At 34.1% G+C, this 18,086-nt stretch overlaps 1 protein-coding gene across 1 annotated transcript in view; it reads left to right on the top strand.

The window, feature by feature from the left end:
* The window catches only part of cacna2d1 (calcium channel, voltage-dependent, alpha 2/delta subunit 1), a 309,871-nt gene that overhangs the window by 184,089 nt on the left and 107,696 nt on the right, over nt 1-18,086 (top strand). Inside the window, 1 exon segment of the mRNA NM_001097269.1 lies at nt 13,160-13,291. Coding sequence (NP_001090738.1) covers nt 13,160-13,291 — 132 coding nt within the window.

Here is an 18,086-nt window from a genome sequence, read left to right as displayed (position 1 = left end):
TGATACAGAATGTTTCTAAATTAGCAGTGCCCCAGCCTTTGTGAGTACGAAGCTTGTAAGCAAATGCAGGTATATTGGGAATTTTGTTATCTAATTTGATTTGCTATGTTCTAGCTTTTTGTGTAAAGGTCTTGCACCTCCTGTAAAGTAATTAATTCTAAATTAATGTGGAGCAATCTTTGAACCTGAATGCTTCTTACATTCCATTTTGAAAAGACTATAACTCCTTTTGTTTTGTTCTTGTAACCAGTGTAGCATGCAGCTCCTGCAGTTTATCTCTCTTTTATGTACATGGTAGCCCATACCGTGAAGCCTTTATGTAAACATTTTGAAAATGCTGTTTCCTCCAGTTGTCACCACCAACACTTTATTGGTGTGAGTGTGAGACAGTCCCTGTATTAGTAGAAACTGCTGAATTAAATTTGATTTAAAAATAAATGTAAACATATATTGTGGGGCACATTTACAAACACATTGCAATGTATAAAATTTGAGCCCAAATCACCTTTTTTTTCATAATGCATATAATTCAAGGGTAAATTTGCAAGGGTGGTTGCATTATTTCTTGTCACAACAAGCATGTATGTAGAAAAAATACCAATGTCATTGGTATGTGTCATTACCCTATGAACTCCTCTCTAGGAATTGCTAGATTCCTTGTCCCATTTGTCGTCCTCACACCTTGATCATTCCAGTATCAGCATATCCTCTGAAAACTGTTCCCATCCATTTGCACATATTATCACTATCTTGCTCTTAACAAGTTTAACCTTTTCCCCCTGCCAGACCCCAACTATGAAATATCTCCCTATATGTCATAAATGATGCTATCTTTGCCCAGGAGCCATAACCCATAGCAACCCATAGCAATAATGTGTTTGCTTTTAAACAGGTGACCAGTAAATGCTACCTGCTGAATGGTTGCTATGGGTTACTGCTTCTGGGAAAATGTAGTGCCTTTTAATACATTACCCCAAATGTCTTCATCCTGCTTATTACTTATAACAACCAGTACAATTTCTAGCAAGGGGCTACTTGATGGTAGTGGTGGATCAGAAGCTTCAATATGACTAGATATAGTAGGGCAGTGTTTGAAAGAACTTGCATATAACTTCTTGGGCCACAAGGCTGGCAAGCCAGGTGTATACATAGTCTAGTATTTAGGTACCAAATAGGTCAGACAAGCTTATTTCAGAAGAACAGGAACTTGCCAAGAGTAAATAAACTAAAACACCAGTAAGTGTACCCTGAAACTCACTGGAATAAGATGTACATTCAGGGAAAGGAAACTCTAGAGCTCAAGGCTTGTGTTATTTCCAGGGTTTACTGGCATCCATTAGGCCCCATATTTTACACTTGTTTAAATTCATCAAAGCAGGTTGAATGAGTACAATTGTAGTTGCTGTAAGATGCCAAAGTACATGTATAGGCAACATTATGAAAAGCATGAAAGCTCACAGCATGAGCAGTTTGCATTTGGATTCTTAGAAGAGCCCATATGTGTAAATGTTATGTTTGTTTCATTCATTAATGAGAGGCAATGCAGAAGGGAATACAATATAGTTTAAAATCCAGTAAAAAATAAAACTGTTACTACCAAATGTCTTGACCCCAAAGTAAATGTAGGTAAATATCTTGTTTTTTTTCAATGTTCTTTAGAATAAGATACTTGTAATTACTATGCAATAGTGATAAGGGAATCTGTCCCATTTAGCTTTGCCAAAAAATTAGTGAAACTTTTTTTGACAAATATGCAAATACATTTCCTATATAAATCCAAAATGTATTCCCTGTGAGGAATTTTGTTAATAGAAAGTTACCATATACAAACTGTGAGATCAGAAGTTTGTTTATGGGTTTTATGCCTCAGTCAGAAAGAAGTACCTGAAGCAATAGTTTCCAATTAAAGGGGACCCATCACCCAGACATAAAAAGCTGTATAATGAAACCCATATTTCTTTTCTTAATAATTTTCTACCAGTTGTAAACATATTAAAATATGTCAATCTGTCAATCATATTTTGCCTTCCCCATCACAATGCTTGAGGCAAAGCAATCACTTTTATATCTATGCTTCTTTATGTCACTGACCTTCTCACATACCCCCTTGATTTTCAGTGTATTTAATGACATAGTTTGTGTATGGGCATGGGCTTCAGGCCCCTCCTTTCTGGCACATGCAGTTGATTTGGGAATTAGGCAAAATGGTGTCTGCCTATATGCTTTAATTGTGGATTTTGAAAGAATGAAGAAAATTTATAAAATGTATAGCGTGTAAGTAAAGTTTATTTTGCTAAACTAACATGATAGCATAGGTTAAGCAGATGGGTTAAGATTCTGAGTGATGGTTATTGAGTGAAATTACATGGATACTACCTGATGCTACCTACCAATCTAATCATTTTGCAACAAATGACAGTGTGTAAAAATACATAAAGCATAATTTACATAGCAGCTGGCTAGGACATTGTGCATTCAAAGCAAATTTACAAATCAGTTTGTCCAAAGTAAGCATTTAATAAAATGTGATTGAATATAAATGCTCCTGCATATCGAAAATATCTCTTCATTTGTGTTTCTGACACAGTAAATAAAAACGTTGCTTTTGATTATTATTCTCACCTAAACGAATATCAGTTTTAATTATGCCAGGTGCTGAAACCAGTTACAGTGATTTATTCTAATAAAGGTGACAGGATGTTTTTACATGTGATAGAACAAAAAGAATATACTTTACACTTTTAGGATATACAATACAACTAGAACATGACATCAGAGCAGCTTAAGGGCTCTGGCACATGGGGAGATTAGTCACCCGCGACAAAACTCCCTGTTCGCGGACGACTAATCTCCCCAGATTGCCATCCCACTGGCGAAAATGTAAATCGCCGGTGGGATGGCAAACGTGGCGGCGCGATTTCAGTGAAATCGTGCAAGTTGCCTCGAGATGGCGTATGCCATCCCACCAGCGATTTACATTTTTGCCAGTGGGATGGCATTTCGGGGAGATTAGTCGCCCGAGACGCAGGAGATTTGTTGCGGGCGACTAATCTCCCCGTGTGCCAGAGCCCTTACAGAATGATAGTAATTTAATACTGATGATAAGATATACTCACTGAAAAAACAATTAAGGATATTTAAAGTATGGGATCTATCTTCTAGAAACCTGTTATCCAAATAGTTCTAAAATAAGACAATGAAAATATTCAGTGTCCTATTTTTTTTTTATAAAAAGGTTTTTATTTCTGCATATAATTATCATGAATAATCTTTTATATGAATATGGGGATCATAGTTGCGCAGGGCTGTCTTTAAGCTATGGGTGGGGTCCCGAGTTTGATTCAAAACTGGGTGCTTCTAGCAATGTTCCAGTTGTTTTCTGTCTGTTCTCCTTTTGAGGTGTGTGTACTTAAATTACCTCCCAAATGCAAAAACCTATAGACAAGTTAACTGGCTCTTAACATAACAGACAATAGTGTCTTATGAATGTGATAGGGGCATTTGATTGCTAGCTGTACTAAGGCAGGAAGTGATACAAAACAGCCACTAGTGATGAGCAAATTTTTTCACCAGGCATGGATTCACAGCAAAATTCCACCATCTGCGAAAACTGTGGCATAAATTTGCAGTGAAAAAATTAGCTTTTTATCTTGGACAAAAAGTAGTCTCAAAAAATGCCCATTGACTTTAATGCATTTAGAGTGAGAAAAAATAGCCATTGACTTTAATGCATTTGGAATTGGAAGTTGCTTTTTCAGCAAAGCGAAATGGGACAGATTCACTCATCATTAACAGCCACTGGTACCCACTAATAAGATAAAACCAAATCTATAATAGAGGTTTCTTATTTTTAGTAATCTCTGGTAGGACAACTTATAGGGGTTATTAAAGGGATCCTACTATTTAAGACTTTTCAGGTACTGACAATCCAACCCAACATATAAAACTCATCATATATCTTTCAGATACAAATGTCTAAGTAGCATTGATTTCCACTGGTCTGGTTGCACTGAATAGTTGATCAATGAACTGGTATACTCGAACAAAATAGGTAGTCCAGATATGTTCCCATGCTGTTTTGAATTATCATATCATTTTTATATGATTTCTACCTGAACAAATAAATAATATGTAGTTCAGCCATTCAGGGGTAAAAACAAAAATATTAGCTGACATCAAATATGTATGTCCCTTTGTACTGTAACACGTATTTACAATTATAATGCATTTGCACATTGAGGCATGTCTTTTTTAAAAGTTTATTTTGTTCAAAATGTCAGAAGCTATTTGGAATCTACAAGTGTGCTATGAATTGGTCAAGAAAATCCAAATTTTGGCAGACAAAATGACCTAATTATTTCTTTATTGATTATAAAATAGATTTGTGAACTATAAATGAAAGTGTACGTTAGGTAGTCATTTCTATCATATCTTTCTGTTGGATGAAAGCAATTTGGTAACTCTATTTTTACTTCTCAGCCAAAAGCTTTCTATATTATGAAATGAATAATGTATAATTCCTCAGTGAATAGTCTTCTAACTGGCCTTCCCGTAAAAGCTTCTATTGTATTTTTAGTATTCAGTATCAAAAGCTTAAGGGGGTAATGTGGCTGTCACAGCATAAGCAATTGGGAACACATCTGATCCTTATGATTTAGAATTAAGTTTTGCTAATGTTTTTCATTACTAATAATTAAATCCCTCTTCAATAAACCTGATAAATAACAAAAACAGTTTATTGTTGAAATGATAGAATAGGATATTAAAATGACTCCTTTGTTTTTATAACATAACATTTCTAATATTATTCATTTTGGAGAAGCAGTACAGTAAGGGGTGTGTCAGCCAATAACACCAGTAATGTTGGTCATAGCAACCAATCAAATCTTTCCTTTTGTCTTCAAACTTTTATGTGATTGTTCAAATTTAATTGCTGATTGATTGCTGTTTTTCTACATAACAAAGACAATGTAATGCTTACAACTTTCCAGATTTTGAGATTGAGACTGGGAGGTGATATCATTGCAGCTAGTTGGACACCAAAGAGGGTTAAACAAATACTGCTTTCCATTTCAATAACATTTACAAATAACTTTAAAACCTTAAAACATTTTTAATGTTTAAAACTTGAATATTGAATGCATCCCCTTTAATAGATTCTGGGTTCCTCCAAGTTTCATAGTGTGTGCTGCACAAATTCTCTGGAAAGCAGAGGGAATTCACAGAATAAGGAAATGGTCTACACGAGTCAGGGATAGACTATCATGGGCTCCGATCAATCTGTGGAATCAGTTATGTCTGTAAAAAATAATAATAATAATTTACTTTTGGACTTTTGTCATGCTTGTCATGCTCATATCATAAAGGGCTGTACATTTTCCAAAATATTATGTGTTAGTTACAAGTTGGATACAGCATGACATTGGAGGAAAATTTGAGATCTTGTATTTATATAGAAAGAATACATCAAACACAGTCATAGTGCATGTTTTATGGCATATTTTATCCTGTCGCCACTCACTTATATTGTGTGTTTATTCAGGGCCCAACCATAGTGTACCCACTAAGTAAATTATATACAAGAAAAATATTGAAGTATTTTTGTTTGCAAAAGAAACAACTTTTATTTTGGTAGTATTTCCACAAAAATGATCAAAATGGAATTTCTATGCATTTATTGATATAGGTATGCAATCCCCTTTCTGGAAACTTTTTATCTGAAAAGCTCCAATATACATGAATACCATCTCCCATACAGTCCATTTTAAGCAAATCATTCTATTTTTTAAAAATTTTTAATATCCTTTATCTCTGCAATAATAAGAATATCCTGTACCTAATAAAAACTAATTGGTGGCAAAGCAATCCTAGTTGTTTGTTTACATTTATTAGAAGACTTACGGAATGAATACTATGAATGATGAATTATGAAAAAAAATCTGGAAAACAAAAATACTTCCATATAATTTACTTATATAACAGTATGGTTGGGCCCTGAATAAACATACAATATAAGTGAGTGGTGACAGGATAAAATATGCCATAAAACATTAACTTTATCTATGTTTGATGTATTCTTTCTATATAAATAGAAGATCTCAAATTTTACTACAATGTCATGCTGTATCCAACTAGGCACATCAATTCTCAATCTGGATGTAAGTATTTGACAGCTTAAAATCAGTATGCTGTAGCACTTGCATGTGGATTGGATAGTGAGTATGAATGAATGCTGTTGTCATAGAAACACTTTGCTGGTGGCGTGATCACACAGGAGATCCCCTCAGTTTGCCCCTGCCCCTATGCTATGGTATCTGAATTGCTGGTCAATAGCACCAAGACAGCTGAAAGTAAATGTTACCAACTAAAAGATTTGTTTCTGTGTGTCTATGTCTATGTGCATTTGTCATTACTTTAAGAAGGGTTTTGTAAATAATGACCCAAGATAAGCAACAATTCAGCTGTGACTTTTTCTTAGGCAGTATATCTTTTTTATTATCCATTAGCAGTAACAGGTTTACTGTTTTAGGAGTGCTCTCATCAGAGAAATCCATTTTAGTAATATAAAGTGAAATGTCATCTGCATTTTAATATTATGAACTATTATATTGGCTTACAAATGTGCAGATGGTGCAGCAGGTAATTGCAAGTAATTGTGTGTAGTGCAGAGTTTTTCTTCTGTATATTATACAGGTATAAGATCTATTATCTGAAATGTTTGGGACGTGGGGTTTTAATTTCTCCATGTTTAAGTCCTCCAAAAATAACTTTAAAATATAAAATAAACCCAAAAGCATTGTTCTGCCACCAGTTTGAATTTATGTAGCTTATTTACCATCAAGTAAAAAGTACTGTTTTATTATAAAGAAACTAAATGATTTTCTTAAACTGGACTCTGTGGGAGATTGCCTTCCTGTAATTTTAAGTTTTCCAGATAATGGATTTTTCTGATAATGGATCCCATTTTTGTAGCTCTTTTCAATGTGACATAACTGCCCTTTTTCCTCTATACATAGCTTGCATTACTAATGATTTCTACAGCACATTTTGTTAATACAAACAGAGAAACTAGCAGAAAGAGTTGTCACTAGTGATGGGCGAAATAAGTTGCCAGGCAAAGATTTGCATTGAATTTCCATGTTTCGCCATAGGTGGATTTTTTTGAGAAACGGGTGACAAAATGCACTGCGAAAAAAGTCATTCACATGAAAAAAAATGAAAACTGAACTATGTTACTGAGTAGTGATGAGCAAATCTGTTCCATTTTGCTTTGGAGAAAAATTTTGTGAAATTTCTGATGCGACTGCAACTTTTTTTTGGCACACGTGACAACTTTTAACACAACTGCAAATTTTCTACTGCAAAGTTTTGGAGTCCCTCTTTCCTCTTTGGCAATCATCCCCTCTGCCACCCTATGGCTGTGACTTAAAAAATAAATAAATTGTGATAGTCTAGGACACTTTACCACAACCTGTGCTTTGCATGTGGGGGAATTCTTCAGTTACACATTCAGAATAACTATTAGAACTAACAGGATATTTTTTCATGGAACTGCTCAGTGGTATTACCATTTTATCAGTTTAAAACTGTTCTATTGCAAGGGAACCTGTTATCCAGGCATGAAAAGATGTATAATAAAAGTCCATTTCAATTTAAACATGAAACCAAAATTCCTTTTTTTTTAATTAACACATCCATACTCAGCTCTCAATCATATTTTTCCTGCCTTGCCTCTATTCCTTAGGCTTTAAATTAAAATTCAGCACTTCCTAGATGTCACAGCAGTCCTCACTTTTCCCCTCCCTCCTCACCATCTAATTGTGTAGCCAGTGCATGGGCCTGGGCATCTGGTCCTCCATTCTATCACATAAACAAGATTTTGACATGATGCAAAACTTTCTTTACTAACAGTGTGTACAAAATGGTACCTAACTGCTTGCTGGGATTGTGTAATTCCTAGACTGAAAGAAACAATATTTATATAGTGTAAGTAAAGTTTATTTCGCTCCACTAAGATGACAGAAATACATTTGGAATTATTTCTTAGGAATGACTGGTCCCTTTTAAGTCACAAGAGTGTCTTGGCAATTTGAACATATTTAAAAAAATATATATATTTCTACAGTATATGTGTGTGTATATAATTTCTACATACGTACACTACCTAAGGTTAAATACATGACTCAGGCAAGGTCAAGCTTTAAACAAGGTAAAGCCTCAAATAAAAAAGTTTGTATTTTATTTACAAAGCTTGTAATTTCTGTACAAGCTGAATGGTTGAGCAGTCCTAAAAACGGCAATTCATCTTTTGGTATTTCTATAATTTTTTTCCATAGAAAATCTAATTAACTATGCTTCTGCTGATTCAAGCTTTATGCAAAGTCTAACATTTCTTAATAGCTCTTCTTCAGTTAAGCAGAAGCATATTGCTTTCTGTTTACTTAAACCTTGTTTTCCCTTTATAGAGAAAATAAACCATGAAACATAGACAGCAATATTAAGGCTTACATAAGCATTCCGGAAATGCAATTAAATGTTAATAATGGGTCTCATGTTCCTAAATGGAATCACTATAAATAATTTTAGTGTTAAAAAAAAAGGCTAGTTTGGCTCTCCACTATGTCAAGTGGACCTACAAATGTTAGGATCATGGACTGTTTCCTGCTGTCAGGCAGAGCAAAAAGCAATTCTCAGATCAGAATATGAGACTGGTTCTCTTCTTCTATTTCTTCTCTACTCTTTCTCTCTCTTTAGAACCTTCTGTTTTCTTGCCTTCCTTTTTTTTTCCGTTTTTCTCTTGTGCTTTTTGTTTTGACTGATTTTGTTCCTGATCTTTTTGATTTTGTTTCCTTTGTCCCTTTCTTACATAGTGTGTTGTCAGTACCATTTTTGCCACAAAGTGCAAACTTTGCTTAAGCTGACAGTTTACCAAGGGCTATTGCCCCGGTAACTTTAATCAGGAGGGAAGAGGACTGAGAATCAGCAGACCCAGAAATGCTGGTGTGTGCACCCACTTAATTACACACAACACGTGTATTCGGATCTACAGTTATTTTAATACATTAAAATAAATTGAAAAGGTATATAAAGAGGGGTGTAATTTTTACACAAGAATTTTACACCCCACATAACCACTTAGAAGTATATTCTTACTCCACTTTTTTTACACAGCTTAAATATACTCCATGGTTTCTTCTATTACATTTACCATTAATGTTTTATGTTAACAAGGCAAATCTTGGCCAAAAAGATTTTTCCCTCTCACTTATTATTAGTAATAAGGTGCCCTAGTCTCCATTTGTGATATGGAAAGAGGTATGTGTACTGTATATGCTGCTGTCAAGTTAAACAATGGTGCACACAATGAATTCCCTAAAGTGCAAGGTGTTCCTCTAAAAAGAGCTCTTACTGACACCTTTCAAGAAATACCCAAACAGCTCCCAGGCTTTTCAAGCAAAATCACACTTGTATTGCATTCAGGCCAGTGTTGGAAGAAATAATGGAACAAAACATAGTCTTCCAGTTTTTCACAAATTTCATCTAGCTTTATTGATTGCAGGGAAAATGGAATATAAAGCTTGTCAAGGTTTTTAGAACTCATGTCATAATGGAGAGGGAGAAAGCTGCTGGGGAGATGAGCATTTCAACAGAATTAGGTGAAAATCAGTTAGGAGACTGAGTGAATGTGGTTTTCACTTTTTCTCATTTTATTCTTCTTCAACGTTAACAAAAGGGATGCAACATAAAAAAATCTAGAGTGTTAAAACCAAGGACATTTCATAAAAAAACTGAATAAAGAAAATGCACTATACAATAATCCTATGTCAGTTCTAATTAAACAAAGAACGATCAAGGATTATTTTCCTGTTTAATTAGACAATGAAGTCAAGGCTCTTTCTGCTAATGTACTTTGGGTTTTGGAAATATTTCAGTTGTATCTAATTATTTCCCAGTATATATGTTTTCGAGTTAAAGGGACATAAACCTTTTGTTGCAGTGTCCCCCATGCAAATGTTGCTGAACTGCTATTATGAATGTACAATGTATACTAGATATCAATAACATGCAAAATTCCTCAATAAACATTTTCCAGAGCCCCAGTTAATAAATAAGATTCTCCAATGATAATTCTACTTGATTTATATACACTGGAATTCTGGGGAAAATGTATTATAGTGAGTAAAAATATAGCTTTAAAATATAACTTTTAACAATTTGCAGTCTTTTAGTAAACAAGCCTAATATATATATAATCAGCATAGCTGTTTGGCTGCTAGAATTTCTATAAACAAATGATATACAACTTTCTCCCATACTCCTATATTATTACCAATAAGTAATCTCACATATAATTTCACAAAGACACTGCTGCACATGTCTAGACCTCAACAGTGTTCTTTATTTTTTACTGCAGGGATCCCCAACGTTTTTTACCAGTGAGCCACATTCAAATGTGACAGAGTTGGGAAGCAACAAAAGCATGAAAAAATGTTTCTGGGAGGTGCCCAGTAAGGCCCAATTTTCTTATTTGGTATCCCCTTTGTGGACTGGCAGCCTACAGGAGGTTCTGTTTTGTAGTACAGCTGTTTTTTATGCTTCCAAAACTTTCCTCCAAGAGAGGAATTTAAAAATAAGCACCTGCTTTAAGGCCACTGGGAGCAACATCCATGGGGTGGGTGCCATCATGTAACAAAAAAAAAACAAAGGGGCAGATTTATCAAAGTACGATTTTTGTATCAAATACATTTTTTTTGTATCGTGCTTTTTAACGTACAATAAATTTGGTGAATTGTTTTGCGAAACTTCCAGAAAAATTTGCTGCGGAAAAATTAGTGGCACAGAATTTTTTTTGTCGCGTGTCAAAAACCGCAGATGACAAACAAAAGATGTGGGCGACAAAAAATAGACGCGGACAACAAAAAAATTGTGCGACAAATGCATTTCACAAATTCTTCACCATTTTGCGAATTTTCTTGCTGTTTCACGAATTTTATGGCGAAGCGAAACGGGACAGATTCGCTCATCACTAAAAGTCACGATACCGAAGCTTAAATGAATCCGAAACTTCGTACTCGGCGTGACAATACGATTTTGTTGCGCTTATTGACGCAAAGTACGAAAAAGACGTGCAAATGCACGAAAAAGTCGCAGAAAATACACAAAAGTTGTAACCTTTAAAAAAAACAAAACAAAACTATTTTTTTGTATTTGGACCAGTCTTACTTTGATGAATGTGCCCCTAAGTGAACAGATCAGCAGGGTTTACAAATTTAAACATGCAGGACATTATCTTTAGCTATAATGTCATGCTGAAGATATATATATGCTTTGTATCTTGATAAAGGTCCCGGGTGTGGACCGAAACGTCGATCTAAATAAAATAAGTATCGTTTTTTAATGAAACTTTCCTGGTGTGCATCAGCATTTTTTACACACACACACATATATATATATATATATATATATATACAGTTTCAGGAGGGTGTATTATTAATATTATATTTTTTTATTGTATCCTTTTTGCAGTAATGGAAAAACTGTGCATGAAGCAGATTTTAGTTCCATTAACTCATAGAAATATTGCAAAAGAAAATAATACCTTCCCGTTATGCGTTTTTCCTATTTAAGTATGTAAAGACTTAGTGAATGTTCTCTCTGTTGATGTAACATCTTTCTACATACACGAGAAGTAAAGTTAGGCTACAATGTTCTGCTATACATAACAGCCTCTAGGCTACCATGCTGCTTAGCGAGGGATTTCACTTCTATATTTAGAATTGTAGAACTAGTTAAATATATTATGCTTGGGGCACAAATGTCAGGTGGAGACGTACTTAAACTGTAGGGAGAAGGTAATCATATAGAGAAATATCGGCTGTAACATAAACATAAGTAAACTGCATGTCACTTGTCACAGAACCTTGGGTACAGAGCTTGACTGCAAAACTGCAACATAAAAGAAAATGGAGAGGAAAAAACTGACAATCCATTATGGACAGAAATAAGTGGATTTGGTTTGACAGCCTGTGCTCCTGCAGATTTTTAATGTTAATGATGCTGCTCATACTTGCCAAGGAAGCATTCTGACATTTCCCAGTTATTATCCTATTCATTAAACTGTGATCAGTGCATCCAAAACAAATAATGCTGCACTGCATAAATTTATGACACAGAGGTATTTATTTAGCACAGTTAATGTTCTTTATTATTATTATTATTTTTTTTTTTAATATCAGTGTTAAATAAATTAAAGAGCATTTCAGTCAACTTGCAGTATGAGCAATTTATATTTTGTTTGGCAGCATAGTTGCACTGTCCAAATATCTAGGTTGTATCTGTAATTTAAGTTTGTAAAAGTAAGTAATTAAATACTAACAGGGGCACCAGCCCAGGGTACAAGGTAAGCGATTAAAGTCACTTGGGGGTGCCTAACATTTTGGCAACCCCAAGTGACTTAGCCTTTCCTTCTAATTTAAGCATGTTACATTCACATAATCAACATACTAACAAAGCAAAAGATGTGTGGGCATATTGGATTTATGAATTACTGTTTCATGAACCGTCATGCAAAGTAGGCCATTCAGTTCCAGCCAGTGTTTTGCAATGAATCAGATATTCTGCATATACTCTATAGTATATATTTATTTACTAAGGGAGAATTGATTTATAAATCGTAATGCAATGCATGTTCTTTTCCTACTTTGCACATATGTTCTTTGAATTGATCACTGTGAACAAGGTGTATTTATGAACATTGTTTAAAAAATTGGCTTTGCGTACTGTATTTGGCTTTAATTGTGCACTCTAGGTATATTTGTGTCCTCCCCCTTGTAAGGTGTCATTGTACCTTAAGTTCAGTTTAAGCTGACCCCATACATGAATATTAATGCACACATAAAAGATCTTTCTTTATTGTGATTACATTAATAAATATAAAAATCTTGTTAAGTTGGACTAATGAATACAGTGTTGGGATATTCTTGCCAGGTCAACTTGCTTTCTTAATCACATATTTGCTTTTCCCCCATGAATGTTTGCTGGTATAATGATCTATTAGATCTTTTATTATTGTAAGAATTCCTATAATGCATTAGTGTCTCTGTTGATTTAAATTGTATATAATCTTATTAAACGGTCTTTATATTTGTCCATGTTACAGCTACGATAGTACTTAATGAGTTAAACTGGACTGCGGCACTCGATGAAGTATTTAAAAAGAATCGAGAAGAAGATGAAACTCTTTTGTGGCAAGTGTTTGGAAGTGCAACTGGATTGGCCAGATATTATCCAGGTAATTTAAGCATACAGTAGAATGTATTCTAACTTAGATAAAAATGTAGTCTTTGAAAATAAATCAATTTTTTAAATATCAGCAGTTCTTATATTGAGAAGATTATATTAGGCCATGTAAATTTAGTAAACTGGCATAAAATGTAGGTCTCTTCCAATATGTGTAAAATAACTTCACTGAGTCCACTGATGTATGGATAGCATTGGCTTCAATTCCGGTGGAACTATGACATACACACTAATTTAAAGGTCTCACCCATAGCCTTTACATATGAAAGTTATGGCTAATGGGAATCTTGCTTTAGAAATAAGCATTTTATTTTTACCAAATATTATACATTTTTGGCGTCCCATTAAAGACACAATTAATAATATTGCCATTATAAACATGCCTCTTTAAAGTTTGATTAAGTTAAACAATTTTTTAAACATTTTTTAGCTACTATATTTGAATACTGTATTTACTGTAACAACATATGATATCTGATATACAGTATTTTAATAATACATAGAGTAGACTTATTAACATATGAAAAACATATTGTACAGTGTTGATTTTAGACTTTGCTTTGTAAAGCACTAACTGATGTTTCTAACTTTTTTGTAACCTCAATAGTGTCCTTGATTGAAGTAGAAACCCAACACTAGCCTGTAATAAATTGATCAGATCTTCTAATAATATCTTAGCATTAGCATAGCAATAGAATCCAGAATATCACATTCAGCCCTACAAAATCAACCCTTGTACAACTGAAAACAGCATAAAATAATATGCTCTAAGGACAGGTTCAAAAAGAATTCAATAGGCCAATATAATATTCAGACCAAATATGCAATATCCTTAATGTATATAATCTATGACACAGAATTACCTGATTTATACATGCTAGGCAAATCAAATATACCATAAGGTGCTTAATGAAACCATATAATATAAACAGAAGACATGCAAATCAGCTACAGTCCTCTTATCTTTCAATTTTCTAAGCCGTGATCAAGTACAATTAATTGCTAGGTAGAAATATTCCGTTTACGTTCTGTGTTTTTCTTGAGAACTTCTTACTAGAAGTATCTATTACATGTCTACACAGTTTACTTTTCCCAATATCATGTTATTTTGCTTTCTCATTGTTATTGAGATATTTGTTGGAAGCAAGAGAGACTGGGGGATTGAATTTATCAACAGTTAATTGTGCACAGGATGGTAAATCCTACCAATCACAAAAAAAGTTTTATGTACTAGCTTCTGCACTTCCTTGATTTAGATGTATTACTGATGACTCTTTTGAATATGCAGCTCTCTCTGGCTGTTTTAGCTAAAATCAGTTCTCTTGTCCCTCCCTGTTGTCAAATAAAATGTTAAAAATTACCACTGCAGTGGAACTCTACATTTAGGGGCACATTTACTAACCCACGAACGGGTCGAAATGAGTCCGATTGCGTTTTTTTCGTAATGATCGGTATTTTGCGATTTTTTCGTATTTTTTGCGATTTTTTCGGAGTCTTTACGAATTTTTCGTTACCAATACGATTTTTGCGTAAAAACGCGAGTTTTTCGTAGCCATTACGAAAGTTGCGTAAAATCTGGCAATTTTTCGTAGCGTTAAAACTTGCGCAAAAAGTTGCGCTTTTTTCGTAGCGTTAAAACTTACACGAACTTCGCACCTTTTAAGTTTTAACGCTACGAAAAAGGCGCAACTTTTCGCGTAAGTTTTAACGCAACGGAAAAATCGGGCGATTTTACGCAACTTTCGTAATGGCTACGAAAAACTCGCGTTTTTACGCAAAAATCGTATTGGTAACGAAAAATTCGTAAAGACGCCGAAAAAATCGCAAAAAATACGAAAAAGTCGCAAAATGTTCGTTTTCAAGTCGGAACTTTTCCAATTCGGGTCGGATTCGTGGGTTAGTAAATCAGCCCCTTACTGTGAATATCCGTATATTTAAAAAAAAAAATTGAGTGCATTTTTAAATTAGTGGTCTGTTACAAAGTGATGGGTAACATCACTTAGTAACAGTTATAAGGATACAATTTTTGTGTTTTGGAAAGTTATAGACAATTACTCAATGTTGATATGAGATGTTGAGGCAAGTGATGACCTTAATGCCATGCTTTTATTATTCACACACAGTTAATATAGGTTGAAAAAAGACAATAGTGCATTTAGTTCAACTCTTCTTATTAGTGAAACTATTGTTTTATTTAGTGAACCAATGTTTTGGTATTCTCTCAGACACATGTCCCCAAGTTCTATATATATATATATATATATATAACAAACTGAAGATCTTGAAATCATAGCTTTGGCTATTGTGTTCTTAAAACCATAGTTTGATCGTACCAGTTTAGTTGCATACCTCTTTAGCAAAACTAAACAAACAAAAAAATACTGTACAAGACTGTTCTCATCTTTAAAAAACATATTGCTACTTTATCAAAGACCATGTTATAATCACTATTCTTTAAATGCTACCCCAGTAAATTCAGATAAATGTAGTATTGTTAGTTATTATAAGATTCAAAAGAGCATCCTACAATAAAGAAGTTCCAACATAGGTTTGTGAACGACTTGGGTAAAAAAAATTGCCATTTAGCAAAGTCCTAAACTTGTTATTTCTGGCTTGGTTACCCAATTATTCAGTCAATATCTGAATAGCTGACCAACCTTGTTGTGAAGTCCTATCCATTAAGAATTTCCTTAGTCTTTCTAAAATCTCTACCCATATGGCCTCTTTACTTCCACTTTGCCTTATATACATATATTTCTGCCACTAAAGCTTATACCAAGAGCACCTATGCTATGCTAAGTTAGTGCTGCGTACCAGCAGGACCAGAGTGCACAACGATTTGCATTACAAAACAAGGTTATTATTGTGTGCAAGTCTAGACAAATGGGAACATAGCTGCAACATGAAATTTGTTTCTCCTTTTAAAATGCTGAGTTGGAGTCAGCATCTTCTACAGGACTCTTGGGAACCTAGCAACAAAACAACTGATCTCTATTGAAGATGTGGCTATTATATTTGAAATGAACTTAGCTGTTTCCATGGCAGCTAAGGTATAGTTCTTTGTATAATGAATCTGTTGGAACTATTGCTTGTTGTTTTGACCTTTCAGTTGCTAAGAATATCTTAACTGCATCTATGGATAGTCTAGATCTTTCTGGTTAATGTAAAAAAAGTTTTTTGTTAGACAAAAGATTGGATCTTGTCAGATAAAATATATTTACTGTAAAATTGTAGACATGTTCTTTTGCTTTCTAGTTGCCGCCTTATTTTGTACACACAAGTGAGTTTGAAAGTTTGGTTTCATTTGGTTATTGTAGAACCAGACTCCAATAACCGGGTTTCTTTAGGCATTGCTGTATTACGTTATTGCAATATAAGTAAAGCAAAATAGATCATCATGAGTTTCGGTGCTATATGTATGCATCTTGTACAAAACAAATTGGTAATACCCCATTGGGACAAACTAAGGCAAATGGTTACATATTTTATTTTTCACATCTCCTTCTGTGCTGGGCTTTTACAACAATCCATCTGGAATATTGTCTAAATGGGTATAAATTAACTTTACAAATAAAAGTACTTAAAAGTGTAGCATAGTGTTAACAGGATAATGGAGTACAATGTTTACATTTATCAGAATTATTAATAGTGAACCAAAGTAGAATGTATGCCTATAATAAGAACTGTGTTTAGCAAATTTTACATAGTTTCGGGAATTTTTGAGCAAAGCAAAATGGGACAGATTCGCTTATCACTAATCACTTTTAAAAATTTAAATTATTTGCTTAAAATTCACTCTATGAGAGATAGCCTTCCTATAATTTGAAGCTTTCTGGATAATGGCTTTCCAAATAAGGGATCTTCAAACAAAGCAACACCACAACCAGAAGTAAGCGCACATCGGATAAGCTAGGGATAATATTTATGACTAACAAGAGTCCATAAACATACATACATGTGATAAAGAATGTTTTCCAGGTGATAAGCTAGCAGTTTCATGCAAAATTCTGGTCTGGCTGCCTACACACAGGCCGGCGCAATGGTTCCTGGTGCAGCCACAACAATCAGATTTTTCAAACGTAGGGGCAGATGTTTGGCTTGCGCTTATTCACAAGCCAAGAATTCAACCCGTTTGGCACTAGCCTAAGACCTATCTGTCAACTGTCAGGGTCCTGACTGCAGGTGTCACTTTGTAACACTTTTGTCTACTGTGTGTTTACTTACCACATATGGCTCAGTAAGGCAACTTGGGATTTTTCATTTTTATTTTTTGTGTGCAAAGCATCTTCGACAATAAAATATAGAAAAGAAGAAAAAAACAACTTGTGCATCTGACATATTTCCTGGGGCTACAATAATTTTCATTTGTGTGTCTTCTGAGATTTATATGATGTGTTTATTTTTAGAATGCCCCATTTTCCCTCTCTGAAACATTTTCATATTTTACTGCTCAGATTTTCTTTTTATTTGACTTGCTATATGAAAGCATGCTAGAAAATGTTAAATATGATATTAACTGAGTCAGTTATTTACTTCCACCGCTGGCAATTCAACAGACAAGCTAATATGGTCACAGTATACAGTATATAATCAAGCAACGGTTAATTATGAATATTCCTTTTTTCATTTGTTTTCAAAACAGCATATTTGATGTACATCCCTTAAATTAACAATTCCATGCGTCATACTGTGTGGCAACATATTAGTTCAAAAAAGCTTTCAAAAACGTCTATACAGAAGGGGTTTTTCTTAGGTTTAAGTAGAAGAACTGGAGAGCTGGAGAGCCC

Source organism: Xenopus tropicalis, chromosome 3 (assembly GCF_000004195.4).
Source record: "Xenopus tropicalis strain Nigerian chromosome 3, UCB_Xtro_10.0, whole genome shotgun sequence".
Classification (NCBI taxonomy): domain Eukaryota; kingdom Metazoa; phylum Chordata; class Amphibia; order Anura; family Pipidae; genus Xenopus; species Xenopus tropicalis.
This window is presented reverse-complemented; position numbering and strand designations above follow the sequence as displayed.